Consider the following 21,451-nt stretch of genomic DNA (forward strand, 5'->3'; position numbering starts at 1 on the left):
ATTATTGGCGGTCATTCTTGAGATCCGGAAAGTCTAAACCTTGTCTGTGGTATTTCGAGTAGGATCTGGGAAGGGATGACTGTGACGAGCTTCAAACTCGCGATTGTTGGGCGTGTGACAGATGCAAAAGGATCAATGGATCCTATTCCAACATGATCGAGAACTGACAGATGATTAGCCGTGCGGTGACAGTGCATTTGGAACATTTTCACTGAGAGGACGGAAAGTAGCCATTGACAACGGTGATGCCCAACATAAAGCTTGCCATGGAAGGGAGTATGAATGATTGGATGAAGGCCATAGGAAAGCAGAGGTTCAAGAGGAACAAAGCATCTACATACGCTTATCTGAAATTCCTACCAATGAATTACATAAGTATCTCTATCTTATTTTATGTTTTATTCATCTTTTAATTATCAGTTCTCCATAACCATTTGAATCTGCCTGACTGAGATTTACAAGGTGACCATAGCTTACTTCAAGCCGACAGTCTCCGTGGAATCGACCCTTACTCACGTAAGGTATTACTTGGATGACCCAGTGCACTTGCTGGTTAGTTGTGCGGAATTGTGACAAAGTGTGATTCACGTTTGAGAGCTTCAAGTCTTTGGCGCCATTGTTGATGATCACAATTTCGTGCACCACTGGGGCAAATAGAGGATGAAGGAAAGTAAGCTTCTTTCGCTGAGCAAATGAAATGCATGAACGATCCAAGAGCAGAACTCCAGGTATGAAGCGAGCTTGGGGAAATATCGAAGGGGTCAGACAAACGAAGTTTTGCAAAGAAGCAAAGAAGCAGGGAAGCAAAAGAGAGAAGGAAACGGAAAAAGCAAAACATCTTCTTTGATTTCAAATAAAGTTTAAAGAGGGAAAAGAAACGGCAAAACAAAATAAAAGCCCAATCAATAGGTATTAAAATTGCGAGCGTATTCCCAAGGAAGTAAAAACACAGCAATAAAAAAGCAAAAGCAAAACGTTTTGCATTAAAGCAAAAACAACGCCAGACTCGCACAAGGAGGAGCAAATCAAAATCAACCAAGTCAAATGCTCGAGCACGACTCCCCAAAAGGATCAAAGGTGGGAAGCACGACCTCATGGGTCGATCGAAGCTCGAGCAAGGGCACTGTTCATACACCGGTCTGACTTCTAAGGCCGAGTTGGAGGCTGACAAAGCGACCGACCTCATGAAAGGTTGGCCCATCGCCGACCTCTTCGCCAAAGAGCTCAGACAAATGCACTGAGGCCCAAGAAGGCCCTGAGAAAAGGAATTGCCGACCACTAGAAGGCGGTTGACCCAAAGATATGATCTCACCCCTAAAAGATAAGATAAGATAACAACTTATCTCAAAGGAAGATCACCAAGCGTTACTATAAATACACCGGAGCACCCAGGTATAACTCATACTCCAATTCTACAAAAAACCTGCCTAAAGTCCGTACTAACTTAAGCATCGGAGTGTCTTGCAGGTACCACCCCTGGTGCACGGAATTGTGATCACACTTTTCACAACTCCGGTACAACTAACCAGCAAGTGCACTGGGTCGTCCAAGTAATAAAACCTTACGTGAGTAAGGGTCGATCCCACAGAGATTGTCGGCTTGAAGCAAGCTTTGGTCATCTTGTAAATCTTAGTTAGGCGGATTTAAATGGTTATGAGGTTTTGATAATTAAAAGATAAATAAAACATAAAATAAAATAAGATACTTTTGTAATTCATTGGTGGGAATTTCAGATAAGCGTTTGGAGATCCTTTGTTGCTTCTGAACCACTGCTTTTCTATTGTCTTCTTCCAATCATGCATGCTCCCTTCCATGGCAAGCTGTATGATCCTCTCAGTGAAAATGGTCCAAGTACGATTTCTGCACGGCTAATCAACTATCAGATTTCTCGTCTCGGATGAAAAATACCAAGTACAGCTACCGCACGGCTAATCATCTGTCGGTTCTCACTTGTGTCGGAATAGGATCTCTCTATCCTTTTGCACACCGTCACTGTACCCAACATTCGCGAGTTTGAAGCTCGTCACAGTCATCCCTTCCCAGATTCTACTCGGAATACCACAGACAAGGTTTAAACTTTCCGGATCTCAGGAATGCTGCCAATTGGTTCTAGCCTATACCACGAAGGTTCTAATATCATAGATTCGGTCCATGGATTAGAGACCCAAGAGAATATACTCCGGCTGTCGTCCAATGACTGCGTTGAACATCATGTAGACCGCTTGTGGTTGTCAGGCACGCAGATCTTGGCTAAGCGAGTAACGAAGATAGTGGGTGATTGTCACAGGTCACCCCTTCATTCTGACTTAACTGAATTAAGTACGAGAGTATATCTTAGAGAAGAAGTAAGCGTGAATTAAAAGAAAAGCAATAGTACTTGCATTAATTCATGAAGAACAGCAGAGCTCCGCACCTTAATCTATGAGGTGTAAAAACTCCACTGTAGAAAATACATAAGAAAAAGGTCTAGGCATGGCCGAATGGCCAGCCTCCCAAATGTAACATAAAAATTCCTAAAGTGTAAAGTCGTGCAAATACAATAGTAAAAAGTGCTATTTATACTAAACTAGTTACTAGGGATTACAGAAAATAAGTAACTAAGTACAAATAGTGCAGAAATCCACTTTCGGGGCCCACTTGGTGTGTGCTTGGACTGAGAATTGAGCTTTACACGTGCATAGGCCTTCTCTTGAGCTAAACGCCAGCTTGGATGCCAGTTTGGTCGTTTAACTCCAGTTCTAGTGCTAGTTCTGGCGTTTTACGCCAGAAAAAGGTCTTTGGCTGGCGTTTAGACGCCAGTTTGGGCCATCAAATCTCGGGCAAAGTATGGACTATTATACATTGCTGGAAAGCCCAAGATGTCTACTTCCCAACGCATTTGAGAGTGCACCAAGTGGGCTTCTGTAGCACCAGAAAATCCACTTCGAGTGCAGGAGGGTCAGAATCCAACAACATCTGCAGTCCTTTTTCAGCCTCTGAATCAGACTTTTGCTCAGATCCCTCAATTTCAGCCAGAAAATACCTGAAATTACAGAAAAATACACAAACTCATAGTAAAGTCCAGAAATGTGATTTTTGCATAACAAATAATAAAAATATAATAAAAAGTAACTAAAACATACTAAAAACTATGTAAAAACAATGCCAAAAAGGGTATAAATTATTCGCTCATCAAGCCCGCTTCCGATAATCGAGGACCAATAGCGTCTCAAGCTCCACCAAGTCAGGCACGGCAGCCCTGGCCAGATCAGAAGATCTCATCCGAGATCGACCTCCCTGTTTCAGGTAACCCTTGGAACACCATCTAAGTGTAATATAATATCCTTTTGATCAATACATTCATTTAGCATCACTTATTGCATCAAATTATTCTTGTATTTTCATGGAATAATCATAATTTCAACTCATGCTTGATGAACGAATGCATGCAGAGATATTTCATGAATTCACTTGTTTATTAACTAGAAAATACATGAAAATAAACTAAAAACTAACTTAACTAGCTAGCTAAAATGGCTAAGATGCACATGCATCAGTAGGAGGAATGTACGCAAAGGAGGAGAAACGAGAAAACATATGATGCTCCTAAAATACAACATGATGAGATATACGAATACGGCTAGAGAGAGGATCCCAACAACGATAATCCTTGTGTTTAGTGCCATAACCAAGAAAACAACACATGCGAGCCCGAGGTTCAAGTTTACTATGTTCATGAGATTAAAGAAGAATAAAACAGACACAACCAAAAACTCGAAGAGAACTATAATCGGGAATGGTATGATAAAGATGCTCAAAGGGGGTAATATTACCAAAGATAGAAGAAGAAAGTCTATTGATAACATGCACAGCAGTAAAAATAGCCTTACCCCAAGTACGCTCGGACACGAAGAAGAAAGAAGCATTGCACGAACAGAGTCAAGAATGTGACTGTGTTTGCATTTAGCTCGTCCATTCTGTTGAGACGTACCAGGGCAAGAAAACTCAGACAAGGTACCCTATTCTGCAAGAAAGGTGAAAAGTTTGGAATCACGGTATTCCATAACATTATCGCGTTGAAAAAACCTTAATGACCTTGGAAAACTAATTTTTAATCATAGTGGCAAAGTTAATATAAATATGAGGTAGCTTATCAATTAGTCATCAAATAAATCCAAGTAAAACATGAATAATTATCAATAAAAATGACAAAGTATCAAGCTCCTCCCATAGAAGCGATGGGAGTGGGGTCACAAACATCAGAGTGGATAAGATCAAAAGGAGAGCAAGCAAGAGATGAATTATTGTGAAAAGTTAAAGCAGGTTGTTTGGCAGTTTGACAAGAAATACAACCAAAAAAATCATTTTGAACCTGGACCAAAATACCCTGGGACACAAGAGGATGCAATTTCACTAAGAAGCTGTGGGCAAGACGGTGATGCCACAAGTGAAAGCTAGATGGAAAAGAAGCAGCATAAAAATTTGGCACGGGAAGAATATGAAAATTCTCTAGTTCAAACAATCTTCCAACCTTATATTTAGTTCCGATGATTTGTCTTGTCCGACGATCCTGTACATGATAACTAGAAATGGAAAAATTGACATTAAAATCGAGTTCAACAAGTTGACTAACAGAAATATGATTGAAGTTCAATTTGGGAATCTAATAAGTATCTAGGAGATTAAGAGTTGACTGGGAGATAGAACCCTTGTGTGTCACGTTCAAGAGGGAACCATTAGCAGTATTGATAGAAGGGGCATTTGTAGTGGTAGACAAAGGTGAAAAAAGATGACGCAAAGAAAACATGTAATTAAAGCAACCAGAGTCAAAATAACATTTAGAATTACCTAGAAGTGTGATAAACCCCGTTTTTAGGGTTTATCATGTATAGGTTTTAAAGGTTTTATCAATGATCTTCCACACTTATTCATATAAAATTACATGATTTTGTGTTCCTTTCCCAACTTTGCTTCATAGATGAAAACATGCTTCTTTTGCATCAAAATTGATATATTATAATCCTCTTCTATTACCATTCGATGCCGTGATCCGTTTGTTAAGTGGTTTCAGAAGTTATAGCGTAAAAATGGCTAAGAAGAGTGAAGGAAGCATACATGAATGGAAGGAGCATGGAATAAAGTAGAATTTTGGAATTTGGGCATGTGCGCGCACATGCACCATACGCAGACGTGCGGATGTGCACCCCCAGAGCCGGCCAGATGGAGCCGAAGCGAGAAGCTAGCACGCTTATATGGCTGGACCATAATTCCTTTGACGCGCGCGCGCACTGTACGCCTGCTCGTAGGTCGTGAAAAACCCCAGGTGCGTGTACGCGTACTGTGCGCGTACGCGCCGATGTGTGCACGTGATTTTTTAAGAGGAAAATGTGACCAGCGATTTTCGGTAGTCCCAGGCTCTGTTATGGAGCAGAATTTTGGAGGGAAAAGCATAAGAAGACCAAGGATTAGGGGGGTTAGGACAATTAGTCATAATTCTAGATATTTTGGGGTAGTTAGTTACAGTTTTCTTTTAGAGAGAGAAACTTCAACTTCTTTCTAGGATTTCACTTTCTCCATTGTAATTCTCTTTGATTTCTTGCTGAGATCCATTGCTAATTCACTTTTACTTTGATACAAGTTGTAGATCTACTCTTCTTCTACTCTCAATTAGTGTTCTCTTGATTCTATCTCTTGGATCTAGATTTGTGACTTTGTTACTTTGAATTTTGATTAATGAATTGAGGACTTTCATTCAATTGCTTGATTGTTGATGATTGTTTGGATTAGATAGCTTTACTTCAATTCTTTTCTCTCAATTACATCATGTCTTTTATGATTGCCTACCAATTTTTTGTGATAAAGACAACCCTAGTTGTGGAGTAGATTTCTCTCACTTGGCTTAGGGGTTGAATTATTGGAGACACTTGAGTAGTGGATATCAATTGTTGATTAGGAATTGAGAATTGCTAATTGACTTGGAGTGCACTAAAGCTAGACTTCCCTAGGGTGAGACTAGGACTTGTGACTCAAGTTAGTTATTTTCACTTGACTTTCCTCCATTATTAGGGGGTTAACTAAGTGAAGCAACAATCAATTCTTATCTCAATTGAAGGAAACTATAATGATGGAACTTCCAATGCTTACCCCTAGCCAAGGCTTTTATTCCAATTAATTGCTTGTCTACTTTTGTTAGCTTGAATTCTTGCACCAACTCTCAAAACCACAAAAGACCTCCTAATCAATGATGTGCATTCCAAGGCAATTCCTAGGGAGAACGACCCGAGATCAATACTCTCGGTCATAGATTTTAGAATTATTTGATGCGATATTTGCGTGTTGGTTAGACTATACTCACGATTGGATTCATTGCTAATTTCTAACCGGCATAAGAATATTACGTACATCAAGGTGTCAAAAAAGCAATAGGAGTATTACCTGAAAGATAGAGAAGATGCTTAAGAAGAGAAGAAATATCAGAGAAAGACACAAAAGATGGGTTGAGAAGAGCATATGTGGTAGATTCAGTAGTAGCAGCCACAACAGAAGAGACAGTCTTGAGATGATCAGGACGTGGTGGGCGAGTAGGACGGGTAGTAATAACATGTCTCGAGGGCTTGTAGTAATGGCAGAATAGTTATGAACAATTGTATCTAATGTGACCATTCTGTTGGCTTTTACGACATTCATTAGAAGGACAGTCTAAGAAAATATATCCAGAACGGTTACAGTTTTGACAGAATCTACCCTTTTTATCTGTGGCAGCAAAAACATCTGATTTTTCTATAACAATAGATACAAAGATCAAAGAGAGGAGAGAAAACTACAAATTCAGAGCCGAAAATGAGAAAATAGACGTCAAAATCGGAAAGAGCTCACCAAAAAATCTTAGAGAGGGTCCCACTATCGGGCACGTCAGCCAAGGGAGGACATGTGGCAGTGTCTGAATGGAGGGAGGAAACACGTCAGTGCTGAGTCACAGCACGCGGGTCAACCAATCAGACCGGGTTGAGTCCAGGAGGGGATGTCGGGTCAGTGTGGAGCAGTGGCGGGGCGACACGTGGAGAGGTCTGGGCCGTTGATCGGGGGCCCAATCTAACAGCGTAGGATGAATCTGGAAAGGAGAAGAACACTGGTATGACAGCGTCTTGCGGCGGTGAGTGGCGATGCGTCCGTAAGAGGATGGCCATGATTCTGGATGCATTGGAATCACAACAACGAGATGAACACGGTGGTAACGGCGGTGATGAACTAAAGCGTCGGGAAAGGATCAAACAACGAGGCCAAAGAATACTACCAGAAGAGAAAAAACAAAGGGGCTATAAATGAATTTTCATAAAGAAAAGAAAACCTATGCTCTTGATACCATGTTAGAAATAAGAGAGTAATCTGAAGAGTGTATTATATAGTGTGTCCCAAAGGTAAAATACATAGGGATATATATAGGTGCTAGAAGAATCAAAGTAATAAAAGCATATAATCCTATAATTAATATACAGATATTCTATATAATATAAATTATACTAATTGATCTAACCCTACAACATTCTTTATCTATTGCAACATATATTCAAGACAATTCTTAAAAAGAGTTGTCAAAAATAGTTAAAAGCAACACTTTATGTTTGTTGCAAGAAAATAAGGCTATTGCAACCCTATTTTAACCAACACCTTATGAGCACTTTTTTTAATCAATTAGGAAACATATTTAAAGCATTGCTTCAGTAAATTAAATACGCAACACTTATAGCCTTTATATATTACAATTAAAAAAAGTTGCTTAAATTTTTAATAAGTTTTCCGTTGTAAGTGTTGCCTAAAATGAATAATTAACTCTAAATCTCAACCCTATGAAATTTTCCTAATAATGTTCCATTCTCCATTTGGATTAGCGTGTTCTCTAAACAATCCTATAGAGAGGAAAACTAGAACTCCATCTATTTACCCAAAAAAAAAATTAGACCTGCTAGAACCCAATCTTCTAAAATTTCATGAAATTTCAAAAAATCCTACAAACTCTAAGAGACCAGAACTTTCCCTAACCCTATTTCACCTCGCATAACGTGAAATCCTCCTTGGAGCTTTGTTAGGGTTCAATATTTTATCCATCTCTGTGTACACGACTGGAAGATGGTTCTCGCCAGCTCTCCGGCCACCAGAAAACCTACCGATGGTGAATCCTCCTCTCGGCAGCCTCCAAATAATTAATTCAATCGATTCCTCATCAATTGAACCCAACATCAACAAATCCTAATCCGAAGGAAGCTTGTATCGACACATAGGGCACCGAATTGAAAGCATGGAACGATGCAATTGGTGTGGTATATGTGCTTACATGGAAGCTCATGTGCCTCCGCCCGTAGTTCAAATGCTTCCTTACACATGACGCAATGCGCTCCAGCAGGCACGTGCATCTCCACGATCTCTTCCGTCGTCATCGACTCTATCGCTGCTCTGCCTTGTTTCTTCTGTTCGCACTGTTATGAAACATCTGATCTGCTCCACCGCTCTAAAACCTCTGCTCTACTCCACCATTCTAAAACCTCTGATATGCTCTAATCGATTGAAGAAGCTCACATAATCCTTTTCTTTTTTTCATTATTTTTGCAGTTTGGAATTCGAACATGTCGAAGGACAAATACTCTACCAATTTGTCGCGCACCTTCAAGTGCATCTTAGGTTTCGATTTAAATTATTATTTCTTTTTTAGTAATCACAATTTTGCAATGTGATTTTAATTTAACTGTTTCAGATTTTCGATTAAATAGTATTTCATTCTTTCTTTCTTTTTTTCTGATGCTACCTTACATAACATGGCTTGCTGTTCTTCTTTCTTAGTGTGTGGAATGCGAATATCATGATTTCAGCTACTTAATTCTTATCAATAGGAATTCCATTTATTTTCAATACATGGATTGTTGTTGTGTGCATTATGCTGCATGTTGGTTTTTGCGTGTTGGTTTGGTAGTAGCCACTTATGCTGCTGTATAGTAGTGGTTGCAGTCATAAATTCTAAGAACATGTCTCAGTTTATGTGTAAGAAGTCTTTTCATAGATATATTTAAGATTTAACAATAATGTATTGCCACCATTGTTGTACTATTTTCATACTTATCTTCCAACAAAAATGTTACTTCTCTTCACTCTAATCCTATCCTCCAGTAGTATTTGATAGTAAATATATGCTCTGATATGTGTGCATTTGACATTGCGGATCTTAATTAATTTACTTCGGAGGATGTTACAATTCACGTTGCCTTTTTGGTTACTTTGATGGATTTGTTACAGTTATGTCATGTTAGATATACGTTTACAAATTAATTCTTCTTTTATGGTTGAATTAGGATAAGATGTCTCACAAGAAGTTCGATCACCCGAGACATGGTTCTCTTGGCTTTCTTCCAAGGTAGCTAGCTTCTCGTCATCATGAAAAAGGTTATCTAGGTTTTTGTATTTATTTTTTGTATTTGGTTTTCTTTTTTGAGAAATTTTGGTTAAACTTGTTGCTGTGTGCATTAATTTTAAACTTGTGAGCATGTATCCCTACTTATTTATTCAGAATTAGCTGTGATATCATGTCCTACATGTTGATACTATGACCCTATGAAGACTGATTTACAGTTGATGCATATGATGCCATAGTTGATTTTTAGATAATAGAGGTACATTATTAACACCAAATTTTAATATTAAAATTTCTTCATTGTTAAATAGCTAAGTTGTACACATAATTAAAGCTTACTTTCTTTCTAGGTTGTTTTTCCACTTTCAGTAAGTTAGCTCAAAAATTAATTAGGATGGATATGAGTTAGGTAGTGATGAATCTACTCGTCACCAACATAATAATATGATTTTTAGTTTGGAAATCAGATTTCAAGCAAATGTAATGGTTAAAAAGTAGCATGACGAAGAATAAAGTGTGATGGATAGTAATGAGAGTGGAGTAGTGGTATTAATATATTGAAAAAAGATTAATTAGCATAATAAGCTTATAGTGCAGGTTGAGATTTCGAGGCAGGAGATTTTTTAGACAGAATAAAGGAAACTATTTTCTTATTTTATTTTAAATATTAAGCTTCCTAAGAATTTATGTTGATTATTCCTTCTTGTCTTTTGGCTAAAAAATCAAGCTACTCCAAAAGACTGAGGCAACATTTTTTGACTAAGCTCTGAGACTCTATATTTAGACTGAAGTTTCTCTGTAAAATTTAAAATTGGACATTATTGTGTAAATTTATGTTTTTCATGTGTGCAATGCTGATTTTGAGTATTAGCTTATTTTTATTCTATGTACTCTGTAGAAATAAATATATAAAGTATATGTGTAGTGCTAATTTTGATTATTAAGCTTCCTAAGCACTTTTCTTATTAGACAACATGTGCATTATTTATGTGAAGCTGAAGTACTTAGTTATTCTGTTTTTCTAATTTTCTCTAGATAGGCTCTAAAGAAACACTACAAGATTTCTGCTTGTTTATGGGAATTTTTTCGTGGAAGTTTTAGAAAACCTCCATAACATATTTTATTTATGGTAAAATATGAAACCCCCATTGATTAATACTAGTTTAAATTTCTAAGCCCATTTTTCCAAAAAAATAATGAGTCCCTAATCTACTCTGATCAAACCCAAACAAATTTCACTCCAAACAAAACTTGTCCAAAAAATTAGAAGAAGAAGAAGAGTAAGATCTAATGAAACCTTAGATCTACTTGACGCATCTCTTCGCCATTGTCACCATCAAGCTCGCCGTAGCATTTGAGATCAGAGGGAGAGTAAGCTCGTCGCTCCTAACATTCATCATTGTTGCTACCATTCATGTCCTCGTCGTTGTCCCCATCAAGCTTCTATATCAATGTGTTGTATCCTTTGTCTACATGAAATAACTTCATCATTGTATACTTTCCAATTCTTTCAACTCTTCAACTACATTAACACTTAATTTTCGCATTTTCAATTACAGCGCATGAGTCTCACCGCAGTCAAAGATACCGACGAAGTCATGGAGAGGTACGTCGAGGACTCGCTCGCGATCCTCCCTCCTCTTAGGGATTGCTACCGCACGTGCTGCAGGGGCGCGCCGTCACATGAGAAGCTTAGCCTCGTGGACGTTGGAACAGGTGCTAGTCTTCCCGGAGTTGTTTTTGCCATAGCTTGTCCAGGTGAATTTTTTGCTACTTTTTTTCCTTGTGTAATTAGATTCAGTTCCTTTTTTCTCTCAGATCTAAAGCTTGAGTCTAATGTGGCTTTCGTTGGTAGGTTGCATCTGTGGATGATCAGGGTCCGCCAGCCTGTTCCCTGTCCAATGGCACCATCTTCTCTTTCTTTTTCTCTTGCTTCTTCTTTGTTGCATGTCTTTTGTGCTTCTTTGCTGCCTCTTAAAACCGTCTCCATTGGCATGCGCCGATACTTTCCTCCTAATTTTGCTTTGTGCTAGGTTGTTGCTTTGATTATTTTTTATTCTTGATTTTTGTTTGGTTAGATTTTTTGTTCCATTAAGATATGTTATTGAGTTCTAAGTTTGTTGATCTATGTTTGGGTTCCTTTGATTGCGAATCAACTTGATTTAAAAGCTCCGAAATTTTTTTGATTGTTGTTTATCTTGGAAGATTTATTATACAAAGGTGCTCCCCATTGAAAACTATTGTTAGCATCTTTGATAGAAATCTAGGAATTTTTGGTTAAATTATTTGGTGTGGTTTATTTGGTTTGGGGTTTGTGCTGTGATAATTAGGAATTGAGTTAGATTAATGGTAACCGATTAATGTTAGTGCATCTGTATTTTTGGATTTCCTGAAATTGTATGATAAAATCATTGTCCCTTATTTATCATTTATTCTGAACTCATCGTGCTCGATTTTCATCTTTCATTGGAACATTTCAGTTTTTTTACATATTTACCAATGTCCCGGGATAACTAACCTATACTTATTTGTTTATGATATTTAGACCTCTCTTTTTATGTTCTTCTTCAGGTTTTTTATGATTGTTGTTACTGATAGGAGCATGGTTCTGGGACTTGGAGATCTTGGAGTTCATGGTTACTTGATCTGTATGTTGATTTTTTTATTTATTTTGACTACTTGGTCATTGTTTATATAGCTTATTAGCTGCATTAAGCTCTGTTATTCAGTTCTAGGTTTCCAAATCTCTGTTTGGGTTCCTTGGACTACCTGTCTACTTGAATTTAAAGTTTGAGAGTTTATAGTTATTTGATTATGATATTTATATCTCTCTTTTTGCGTTCTTTTTTAGGTTTTTATGATTGTTGTTACTGATAGGAGCAGAGTTCCAGGACATGGTGATCTTGGGAGTTCGTAGAATTGGCATCTTCATTAGGATGCTTGATTTGTATTTTGCTTTTTTTTCTTTTTTTTTTACTACTTGGTCTTTGTATATATTATTGGCTGCATTAAGCTCTGTTATTCAGTTTTGAGTTTCCTGATCTTTGTTTGGTTACATTCGATTTCCTGTGCATTTGAGTCTAATAGTTTGGAGTTTTATAGTTAATTGATTATGATATTTAGAGCTCTTTTTTACGTTCTTTTCCAGGTTTTTATGATTTTTGTTACCGATGGCAAGAAAGTTTCACGCCAAGACATTGATCTTGTAAGCAAATCCTACTAGCTTGTCAGGAAGCTAATTTATATATATATATATATATATATATAATCTTAAAACAAAATTGTTTACAGATGTAGAATTTGATAGAAAGGTGCCTATAATTATATATGAACAAAGATGAAGTTGTGAAAACATTTTTTACCAGAGCAAGGATAGATCCTGGATTTACAACTCTAGGTATCCATCTTGACATTCTATGTAATGTAATTTACCCTTTTCATCCTTTTAGTAATATAAATAGTTGATTGTATGAGTTATTCAATTTTTATTTGAACAGAATGGTTATCTATTACCTAAATTATTGATGTAATTTGTTTGATTTTTCCACCTTGTATTTAGTATGGCAGAAGCTGAATGAAGAGAATGATGATTTGTTCAATCATTTCCACCGCTATAAACACATTTTTGCTCTCATTTTCTGGTACTTTTTTTAAGTCTACCTTTTGCTATGATTGATGTCATAACCTGATGTATTGTTCAATTTTCTTTGAAGTGGTATCTTCCTTACTAGCAATCATTGTGAAGAATAATTTTCTTTATTAGGTTTTGATCAACACAATGTAGAAAATGCTATCTAAATTATTCCTAATATGTTGTTAGCTCTACCGTGTACCTTCAGAAGAAGGTGGTTTAAGAAAATGGTTGGTTCTACTTTTCTAGTACTTGCTACAAAATTAGGGGTAAAAAAATATGAATTTTCTATAGACATTGGATGTTTATTCGGGGATACAAGTGAGCATTGCAGGTTTTCCTTGCCATCTGTTCATTCTTGTTTACTCTTTAGTTTTACCACACTTCTGCTTTTAAAATTTCACGTCTATGAACCTACTTAAATACTAATGGATTTTATATATTTAAAATTCTAGCACTTTCAAAGGCACCCAAACAAGAGGTGCTCTTATATTTATTCTTGGTTCTGGATGCTGGATCTTGCCAATGTAACACCCTACCATACAGAGTCTTATGCTTAAGTCATAATTCAGAGATGGCAAGGTATTACAACCTCTAAAAATAAAATTTAGTACGTATAGTAGTGTGAAAAATATTTATACTAGGAGCCTTTAAAGAAAAAGGGGATAAAACAAAATCGTAACTCGAAAGTGCAACACTCCAACCGATAACATAACGAACAAGGATAAGATAACGCGAGATTATATATATACCAAAGAGTGTCAAAAACAAGAATATCAAAACTCAAAATTCAGTTGCGAAGATAACCAGCCCGAGCATAGCAATATATACATGTAAATAAAGTAAGAGACCCCAAAGGAAATCCAAAGGGACATAAATACAAAAAAACTATTCTGCAAAATCTCCTATAAGAGGAGTCATCACAGTTTGTATTATTTAATGGAAATAAAAGTATCTAAGAAAAACATATAAACCAAAATAGAGTCCCGAGAACAAAGGATCTTCGCTAATCCAGAAGCCTCCATCATGCTTCAGTGAGAAGCCTCACGTCCTTCATCTGAAAACCACAAAATCCGCATGGGTGAGAACCGGAGGTTCTCAGTATGGTAACAGTACCCACATATCTAACATGTAATATCCTGGGAAAGCCGAAGGCAATCCTAGAACTTCCCCAACTTGAGTTATACTCAACAAAATCATGATCATAATCATAATCCATATCCAACGACCCTCACTGGCGTATATTCACGGGGGCGAGCTCATCCGAAACTTTCATAGTGTCCGGCCACACTTACGACATGGGGTCAGCAGAGTATCGAGTCTCTACCTGAAGCACGTGTTGGCTAGCCACTGCTTTCACCCAGGAAAACTCGTATCTCAGATAGTGGAGGTGCAATATTCACATTTCATTCAATAGCATATATGCATTTATACTCGGCCATAATCAATAATGGCTCCGCCGTAACCCGACAATAACTCAGCCATCCGGCTCACACTTCAATCCAGAACCAGCCAATTTATTAACAAATACAGCCTATCAGCCCATGGCACATACAGTAGTTCCACCGCCATCTTCCGTATCTCATATACTATCTTTGATCATCATTAATCATAAGTTTTCCCTTTCTTCATTCACAAGTTACCACATCCCCTAGCCCATTTCTCATTGCTAGAGATATTATAATGATTTAAGAGATAATGGGTGAGATCGGAGACATAGAAGTATGAAATTTGGCTTTTAAAACTCAAAAATCAACTTTAGGATGAAAACAGGGACACGCGTACGCGTCCTCCACGCGCACGCGTGGATGGCCAAAAGTTCATCGACGCGTATGCGTCACCCACATGCATGCGTGGATGGAAAAACAACCAAGTGACGCCTACGCATCAGCCACGCATACGCGTGGGTGCGTTTGTGCCCCCACGCGTAAAACTGGCACAATTCTGGCATAACTCTCGGGAAAATGGCTGGGCATTTGGTGCAACGCATCGACGCACACGCGTGGGCCACGCACACGCGTCGACCACGCGCACGCGTGGATGGTGCGTTTTTGAAAAACGATGTGTGCACGTTAGGCACGCCTACGCGTGGGGAGTATTCTGCTGAAATTTTTTCTAAGTTAAAAGCTGCAGAATTCACAAATTAAACCCCCAATCTTGCAACGGACATAACTTCTTCATTTTAAATCATTTTTTGCCCGTCCTTCGAACGGCATGAACATCCCGGATCCAATTTCATTTATAAACAAGTTTGGCACGAAATGGGGATCCGGAGTCCAAGTTATGTCCCATCAAAGTATGCCAAAAAACCATATTTTCATACAAAATCACAAAGTGCCATTTCAAAACAAACCAATTTCATCCCTTTTAAAAATCAACCAAAACATACCAATTTCAACCCTTTTGAAATCAATCCAAAACATACCAAAAATCAACCTCAAGCCTCCTCAACTCATACATTAACATTTTTATCAAAAATCACAACCACCATGCCACCATTTTAACACATCTCAATCAAATGGCTAAAAATTCAAACACATTAACATGTCATACATCCTTCCTCATCCCAATTTCCAATAATCCCATTTCCCATCAACCATCATTATACATAGTCAATATCATACCCACTATCAACATGGTTTCACTCACAAAACCACCTTAATCATTCATCAAGCATATATCATAATATGCATTTTTTCTCACATATCACACCATCAAGGCATCATTATTCATAATCACATATATGACCACATCATATATCTCAACCATTCCATAATATCAATAATTCAATGCCTATCTTAGGGCCTCTAGCCTAAGTTTTCACACCACATTACATTTTAGATACAAGAAACCGAGATCATACTTTAGCTGATTTCCCACGCTCAACCGGAGCACTTTCAAACCACTTTTCCACAAGCTCTCAAGGTCTCAACACCTCCAAGAACAGATTTTTGCACACCAAAGCCCTCTTCCAACCTTTCCAAAATCTCAATCAAGCTTCAATATTCACATACAAACTACCTAAGCCACAATTATTATACCCAAACACAACATCTCAATACCCAAGCATCATAAAACAACAAATTACACTAGGGTTGAGAATATTATCACACCCAAGGTTCAAGGAGACAAGATTACTCTTCTCCTTCAAGAGAGTTGGGTCCTATAACATCAAAGAGCCCAAAATCTCAACACATTTCTCCATAAAACTCGAAATTTAGGGATGAAGAACTAAAATAATTTCGTGGCTTACCTTAAGAATAAAGTAGTGGGTTTTGTATAGCTCTTCGCAGTGAATGCGTGACTGCAAACGGTGTGGCAATCGGAGCTCTAGATCAAAAGTTATGGTAGTTTGAAGATCAAATGAGAGAAAGAACTTTAGAGAGTGTTCTTCCCCCTTTCCCTTCCATTTCAGCGTGTAAATGTGTTATGTGAGGAGAGAGAGTGCTGAAAATTAGGGTTTTAGGTTTAGTTTAGTTGGGTCAAGGGCCCACTATGGGTCCAGTTGGCCCGGTTTGGCCCGTTCAGTCCAATCTTGGTCCAATTTCTACAAAATTGGTATCGAAAATCTCGTCTCAATCTCCTCTATCATATTAAGCCATAAAAATCACATTTTTGGCTTTCTATAATAAATTCTCATTTATGGGTTAATTAGCCATTAATTAACCGGGTTTTACATTCTACCCACCTAATTAGGAATTTTGCCCACAAAATTTAAGTTCAATTACCTAAGAATAAGTGCAGATAATCCGTTCGCATCTCCGACTCAAGTTCCCAAGTGTGTTCCTCAACACGCTATCCCATGTTTACTCACCACGTGACCCAGAAATTTCACCTCACTCTTCCAGAATTCACATTTAGACAGTTTCGCATAGAGTTTTTTTTTCCTTTAGTATCTGCAACACGGTCCTCAAGTGTTCCGCATGCTCCTCTTCGGTCTTGGAATAAATCAGTATGTCGTCAATGAAGACAACAACGAATTTATCCCGAAACGGACGGAAAACTCTGTTCATGTAATCCATAAACACTACATGAGCGTTTGTCAACCCAAAAGACATTACAGTGTACTCGTAATAACCGTAACGAGTCCTGAAAGCGGTTTTAGGGATGTCCTCACTCCTTACACTTATCTGGTGATAACCGAATTGCAAGTCGATCTTGGAGAAAATCCCAGCTCCTTGTAACTGATCCATGAGATCGTCAATCCTTAGCAGTGGGTACTTATTCGTTACTGTGACCTTTTTCAGCTGCCTGTAATCCACACAGAGTCGCATACTCCTATCTTTCTTCTTCACCAGCAACACTGGTGCTCCCCACGGAGAAATACTTGGTCGGATGAAGTTTTTACCCAACAAATCCTCTAGTTGAGACTTTAGCTCGGCCGTTTCTAGCGGTGACATCCTATAAGGAGCACTCGAGATTGGTCCAGCCCCAGGCACCAACTCGATAGCAAACTCAACCTCTCGGTTAGGTGGAAATTCATCAATGTCATCGGAAAACACCTCTGGAAACTCACACACAACCAGAATTTGTTCCAATCTTTGATCATCACCCAAAACACCCGCGGTTAACAACAAGATGCCCTGACATTTGGTCCCCAAACAATTCACCATCATAGTATTCAAGTAATAACTATTCAACACAACCGGCCCTTCCGTATCTTCTGGCATGAAGTACACCGATTTTGCAGAACAGTCGAGCAGAACATGGTTCTTAGATAACCAGTCCAAACCCAGGATAAGATCAAGATTGATCATTGGTAAACAGATTAAATCATGAATAAAACCATGTTGTTGGACCCTAAATGAAATTTATGGGCATCCTAGCCTAGTTACCATGGCCTCATGGGTGGCATTATACACCTTTAGGTCATAACCTAAGACTACAATCTTTAATCCTAACTCATGAGATTTTTCGAATGCAATGAATGAATGGGTTGCTCCCGAATCAAATAAAGCATTTAAAGTTTGACCAACCATTTCACAGTTACCTCGGATAAGTGTCTCCCATCCCTCGGCACCTATAGTTGAGGTGGTGAACACTTGACCAGTCTGTTGTGCCTTCCTGGTACCTTGTTTCTGCCTCTCTGGACAGTTCGTGGCCTTATGTCCCGCCTTACCACAAGAATAGCACAAGCCCCACCCGGCCTTGCACGGGCCTTCCAGATGGTGACTTCCACAACTAGCATAAGCTTGATCATTCTGAAGCTGCTTCCCAAACTTTTTCTCTTGGGAGTTATTGTTGGGCCTCCTGAAAGAGTATCCCCGCTTGAAAGGCGAACCTCTAGGGGCAAAGCTCTTCCCTCGGCTCTGTGGAAATGATCCCTTATGGCTTCCTCTCTCCGTAGCCGCCTTCTTTACACACTCCTCAGCAACCCTGCTCTTGTTCACCAACTCTGAGAAAGTCCTAATCTCCATTGGTCCCACTGAGCTGAAGATATCACTCCAGAGTCCTCCTTCATACTCAATGCATTTTCATTCCTCAAAATCTCCCGGAGCTCCTTGACACATACGAGAAAACCTGAATAGCTCCTCAAACTTGTCTGTAGACTCAGATGCGGACATGATACCCTGCTTCAGTTGCAGAAACTCAAGTTCCTTGGCCGTCTTGGCAGAATTTGGAAAGTACTTTTTATAGAACTCATCCTAGAAGGCATCCTAGGTGATAGGGTCATCACCCTGCTGCAGGAGACATTGGACTCCTTGCCACAAATGTGACGCTTCCCCATTGAGCAGATAGGTGGCAAACTCAACACACTGCACGTACCATCTGTGCTTGCAGTACTCGCTCCATAGCCTGAAACCAGGTATCGGCTTCAGTCGGACTAGTGGTTCCCTTGAACTTAGGTTGATTAAGCTTTAAAAAGGTTGCCAATGTCATCGGGCTCTGAGCTCCACCTCTGTCATTGCCATGGTTGTTCATATGTTGTCCAAGGACCGTAGCAGTGTCCTGCATAGCAGTAGCCATATTCTCCAACGCCACCATGAAATCTACCGAGTTATTTGGGTTAGCTCCCGATCCCTGAGTACTAGTACGACCTCTCCCATTACCTCGACCGCATCCTCGAGGCGCCATCTGGTTCCTATACACACCAAACAATCGATATTAAGTTGATCAGTCTCAATATCGGAAGTCTAGTACTTCAAAGTCCCAAATGCATACTCATGAACGTTTATGACAGGTATATCAATCAGATATTCTAATAGCACATAAACACTGGTGCACGAAATTGTGATTACACTTTTCACAACTCTGCACAACTAACCAACAAGTGCACTGGGTCGTCCAAGTAATACCTTACGCGAGTAAAGGTCGATCCCACGGAGATTGTCGGCTTGAAGCCAGCTATGGTTATCTTGTAAATCTTAGTCAGGATATCAATGATAAAAATGATTTTGTTAAGAAAAGTAAATAACATGAAATAAATGGTACTTGTGATTCAGTAATGAGGAACAGGTTAAAGTTCTGTAGATACTCTGTCACCTGAATCTCTGCTTTCCTACTGTCTTCTTCTCCAAACACGCATGGCTTCCTTCAATGACAAGTTGTATGATCCTCTCAGATGAAAAATACCAGATACGATCTCTGCACAGCTAATCAACTGTCGGATTTCTCGTCTCGGATGAAAAATACCAAGTATAGCTACCGCACGGCTAATCATCTGTCGGTTTTCGCTAGCGTCGGAATAGGACCCTTGTCCTTTTGCACATTGTCACTACGCCCAACATTCCCAAGTTTGAAGCACTTCACAGTCATCCCTTCCCAGATCCTACTCGGAATACCACAGATAATGTTTAGACTTTTCGGATCCCAGGAATGCTGCCAATTGGTTCTAGCCTATACCACGAAGGTTCTGATCTCACAGACTCGGTCCGTGAATCAGAGACCCAAGAGATATGTACTCAAGTTGTCACCCAATGACTACATTGAGCTCAGATAGAATGGGAGTGGTTGTCAGGCACGCGTTCATAGAATTGAGGATAATGATGAGTGTCACGGATCATCATCTTCTCCAGATTAAAGAACGAGTGGGTATCTTAGAATAAAATCAAGCGTTATTGAATAGAAAATAGTAGTAATTGCATTAATCCATTGAAACACAGCAGAGCTCCTCACCCCCACCTATGAAATTTGCGGGCATCCTAGCCTAGTTACAATGGCCTCATGGGTGGCATTATACACCTTTAGGTCATAACCTAAGACTAAAATCTTCAATCCTAACTCATGAGATTTTTCGAATGCAATGAATGAATGGGTTGCTCCCGAATCAAATAAAGCATTTAAAGTTTGACCAACCATTTCACAATTACCTCGGATAAGTGTCTCCCATCCCTCGGCACCTGTAGCTGAGGTGGTGAACACTTGACCAGTCTGTTGTGCCTTCCTGGCACCTTGTTTCTGCCTCTCTGGACAGTTCGTGGCCTTATGTCCCACTTTACCACAGGAATAGCACAAACCCCACCCGGCCTTGCACGGGCCTTCCGGATGGTGACTTCCACAACTAGCACAAGCTTGATCATTCTGAAGCTGCTTCCCAAACTTTTTCCCTTGGGAGTTGTTGTTGGGCCTCCTGAAAGAGCCTCCCCACTTGAAAGACGGACCTCTAGGGGCAAAGCTCTTCCCTCGGCTCTGTGGAAATGATCCCTTATGGCTTCCTCTCTCCGCAGCCGCCTTCTTTACACACTCCTCAGCAACCCTGCTCTTGTTCACCAACTCTGAGAAAGTCTTAATCTCCATTGGTTCCACTGAGCTGAAGATATCACTCTAGAGTCCTCCTTCATACTCAATGCATTTCCATTCCTCAAAATCTCCCGCAGCTCTCTAACACATACGAGAAAACCTGAATAGCTCCTCAAACTTGTCTGTATACTCAGATGCAGACATGGTACCCTGCTTCAGTTGCAGAAACTCAAGTTCCTTGGCCGTCTTGGCAGAATTCGGAAAGTACTTTTTATAGAACTCATCCTAGAAGGCATCCTAGGTGATAGGGTCATCACCCTGCTGCAGGAGACGTCGGACTCCTTGCCACCAATGCGACGCTTCCCTAGTGAGCAGATAGGTGGCAAACTCAACACACTGCACGTACCATCTGTGCTTGCAATACTCGCTCCATAGCCTGAAACCAGGTATCGGCTTCAGTCGGACTAGTGGTTCCCTTGAACTTAGGTGGATTAACCTTCAAAAAGGTTGCCAGTGTCATCGGGCCCTGAGCTCCACCTCTGTCGTTGCCATGGTTGTTCAAATGTTGTCCAAGGACCGTAGCAGTGGCCTGCATAGCAGTAGCCATATTCTCCAACGCCGCCATGAAATCTACCAGGTTATTTGGGTTAGCTCCCGATCCCTGAGTACTAGTACGACCTCTCCCATTACCTCGACCGCGTCCTCGAGGCGCCATCTGGTTTCTATACACACCAAACAATCGATATTAAGTTGATCAGTCT

General features: G+C 39.5%; 1 protein-coding gene across 1 annotated transcript; it reads left to right on the plus strand.

Moving 5' to 3' along the window:
* The first annotated feature begins 10,941 nt into the window (after positions 1 to 10,941).
* On the plus strand, positions 10,942 to 12,296 carry LOC112763415 (uncharacterized). Its single transcript, XM_025809095.1, has 4 exons — positions 10,942 to 11,137; positions 11,978 to 12,015; positions 12,078 to 12,134; positions 12,231 to 12,296. Exons 1-4 carry the CDS (start codon positions 10,942 to 10,944, stop codon positions 12,294 to 12,296), a joined length of 357 nt encoding a protein of 118 aa, XP_025664880.1.
* The last annotated feature ends 9,155 nt before the right edge of the window (positions 12,297 to 21,451 follow it).

This window comes from Arachis hypogaea, chromosome 17, assembly GCF_003086295.3.
Source record: "Arachis hypogaea cultivar Tifrunner chromosome 17, arahy.Tifrunner.gnm2.J5K5, whole genome shotgun sequence".
Lineage (NCBI taxonomy): Eukaryota > Viridiplantae > Streptophyta > Magnoliopsida > Fabales > Fabaceae > Arachis > Arachis hypogaea.